Genomic DNA, 2,093 nt, shown 5'->3' on the forward strand with positions numbered 1-2,093 from the left:
GCCCCTGTGTTAATATTTGACAACATACACCACACCCCTGTGTTAATATTTGACAAAATACACCACACCCCTGTGTTAATATTTGACAACATTCACCACACCCCTGTGTTAATATTTGGCAACATTCACCATGCCCCTGTGTTAATATTTGACAACATACACCATGCTGTGTTAATATTTGACAACACACACCATGCCCCTGTGTTAATATTTGACAACATACACCACGCCCATGTGTTAATATTTGTGTATATCATTATTACAGAAGTAGAAAACTCACCTGTCTGCTCTTGGTTTAGGAGGACTACTGAATAAACTGTCATCAGCATCCTCATCAAACAGACTATTGTTGGAAGAACTCCGGCCATCTTTCTTCACTTTATCAACTTGTCGTGAAGACAAAGAGGACTGTGATTGGCTAGATTTAATGCTGCTGCTACGGGACTTGTGTCCAGCTGAGGCATCGCTGTCTTCATCCTGGTATAAACGGAACAAAATCTATTTTAGAATATAAATACAGATATATTTAATAAATTATTATATATAAATATAAATAATATACACATGAAAATTTGTAAAGAGTGTAAGAAAAGAAGGAAGAAATTTTAAAAGACATGTGTCTGATCAAGCATATCAAAACTGACAAGTAAGGTTCCTTATAAAAGGTTAAAAAACTATTTCCGACAACTATAGACAGACCGTGGTAAACAGGAAGACAAATCACCATATATGTATATTAAAAAAACACTAATCCTTCATCAACATGATAAACGATGCTTGGAAAAGTTGTTTCCTTATCATGTCTATATTATGGACGAAACTTTCAAATTCAATAATTAAGAGCGTAAATTGTGAAAGAGGCTAGGATTATTGTCTATGATCTCACAAATTGAGAAAATGAACTTGCCAAGATGGCTTTACGGAGCTGGCTCTGAAGTTTTACCTTCTAAATTAAGCCTTCTTCCCCAAATATGCTGTTCCACCTAGCTTTAACTGCTAGCTTTAAGACTTCCTACCCTACATATATGTTACATTTTTGTGACTGAAATAACATTCTGCATCGCAAAAGGTAATTATTTCTAAAACAGAAATAATAAAAGTTCCCTCAACAACCAATGATTAGATTGTTTGTCTCACAATGACAAGGCCTGAAATCTGACATTATGTCTAGACCGGACAGCAAACTGGATCTGGTTTATAGAATATGTCCACTTACATCAGAGGCTGGACGCTGTTTCTTCAGAGCAGCAGCTAGTGGGTTAGGTCCACTACCAAACATGGAGACAGCCCCCGCTGGTAGCTGTGAGAACACAAACAATAACAAAAATTGTCATACCAGAGTCTAGTAATATGGAAATTGTGCTTTGTTTTTTTGTTGTTATATTTTGTAGTCTCAAAACAAATTATTCAGGAATTTGGGAATTTAAGTTGATTATTTCTTAAAACAGAAAATTCAATATTCCAAATTTTCACAGAAACCCAAAGTGGCTTTATCAAAGGTTACTAAATGTCAAACATATATGATGCCACAACTTCTATTTCTCCCGTCAAGAAGAAATTGTTTAAAGAAAAAGTTGACAGATGATGGATGCCGTACCACAGGATAAGCTCACCTGGCCCCTTGAGCCAAATGAGCTAAATATTCAACATTAATGTCCCTTTGTTTGACCCCTTACATTGTTGACCAGTGACCCCACATTAATTGACCTTTGAACTTGTGTTTATTTCACCTTTAACCTTAGGATCCTGCATTTCTTGATACCTTGCCTTATAGACATTCGTTAACCAGTCTTCTGACTGTATGACCCTAACCTTTTTCTCTGGTTTCTTTTTCTCCTCTGGTGGTTTTGCTGCTGAACCTGATCCAAACAAATCCCCCTCATCATCCTCGTCATCAAACAATGCAGATTTAGATGGAGCTTTGACCTTTTCTTCTCCTGAAACACAAAGACAACCTTACTAGAAGTCAACGTCATCAACACACATCACCGATACTATGTCAAAGTCTATCAGTCACAATCTTAAGTCAAGGTCATCATTATGCAACTTTCAAATCAAATTCATGATTATGGATTTTACTTCTGATACAAATG

The 2,093-nt window shown here is 36.2% G+C and overlaps 1 protein-coding gene across 1 annotated transcript; it reads right to left on the minus strand.

Annotated features, from left to right (window-relative positions):
- Positions 1–261: 261 nt before the first annotated feature.
- On the minus strand, positions 262–1,937 carry LOC110444173 (WASH complex subunit 2-like; the record flags this gene model as incomplete). Its single annotated transcript, XM_021488582.1, has 3 exons — positions 262–477; positions 1,217–1,300; positions 1,813–1,937. Coding segments are annotated over 3 exons (410 nt in total), but the record flags the coding sequence as incomplete, so codon positions are not given.
- Positions 1,938–2,093: the final 156 nt, after the last annotated feature.

The sequence above is a fragment of the Mizuhopecten yessoensis genome, unplaced genomic scaffold (genome assembly GCF_002113885.1).
Source record: "Mizuhopecten yessoensis strain PY_sf001 unplaced genomic scaffold, ASM211388v2 hete_36050504, whole genome shotgun sequence".
In the NCBI taxonomy this organism is placed as follows: domain Eukaryota; kingdom Metazoa; phylum Mollusca; class Bivalvia; order Pectinida; family Pectinidae; genus Mizuhopecten; species Mizuhopecten yessoensis.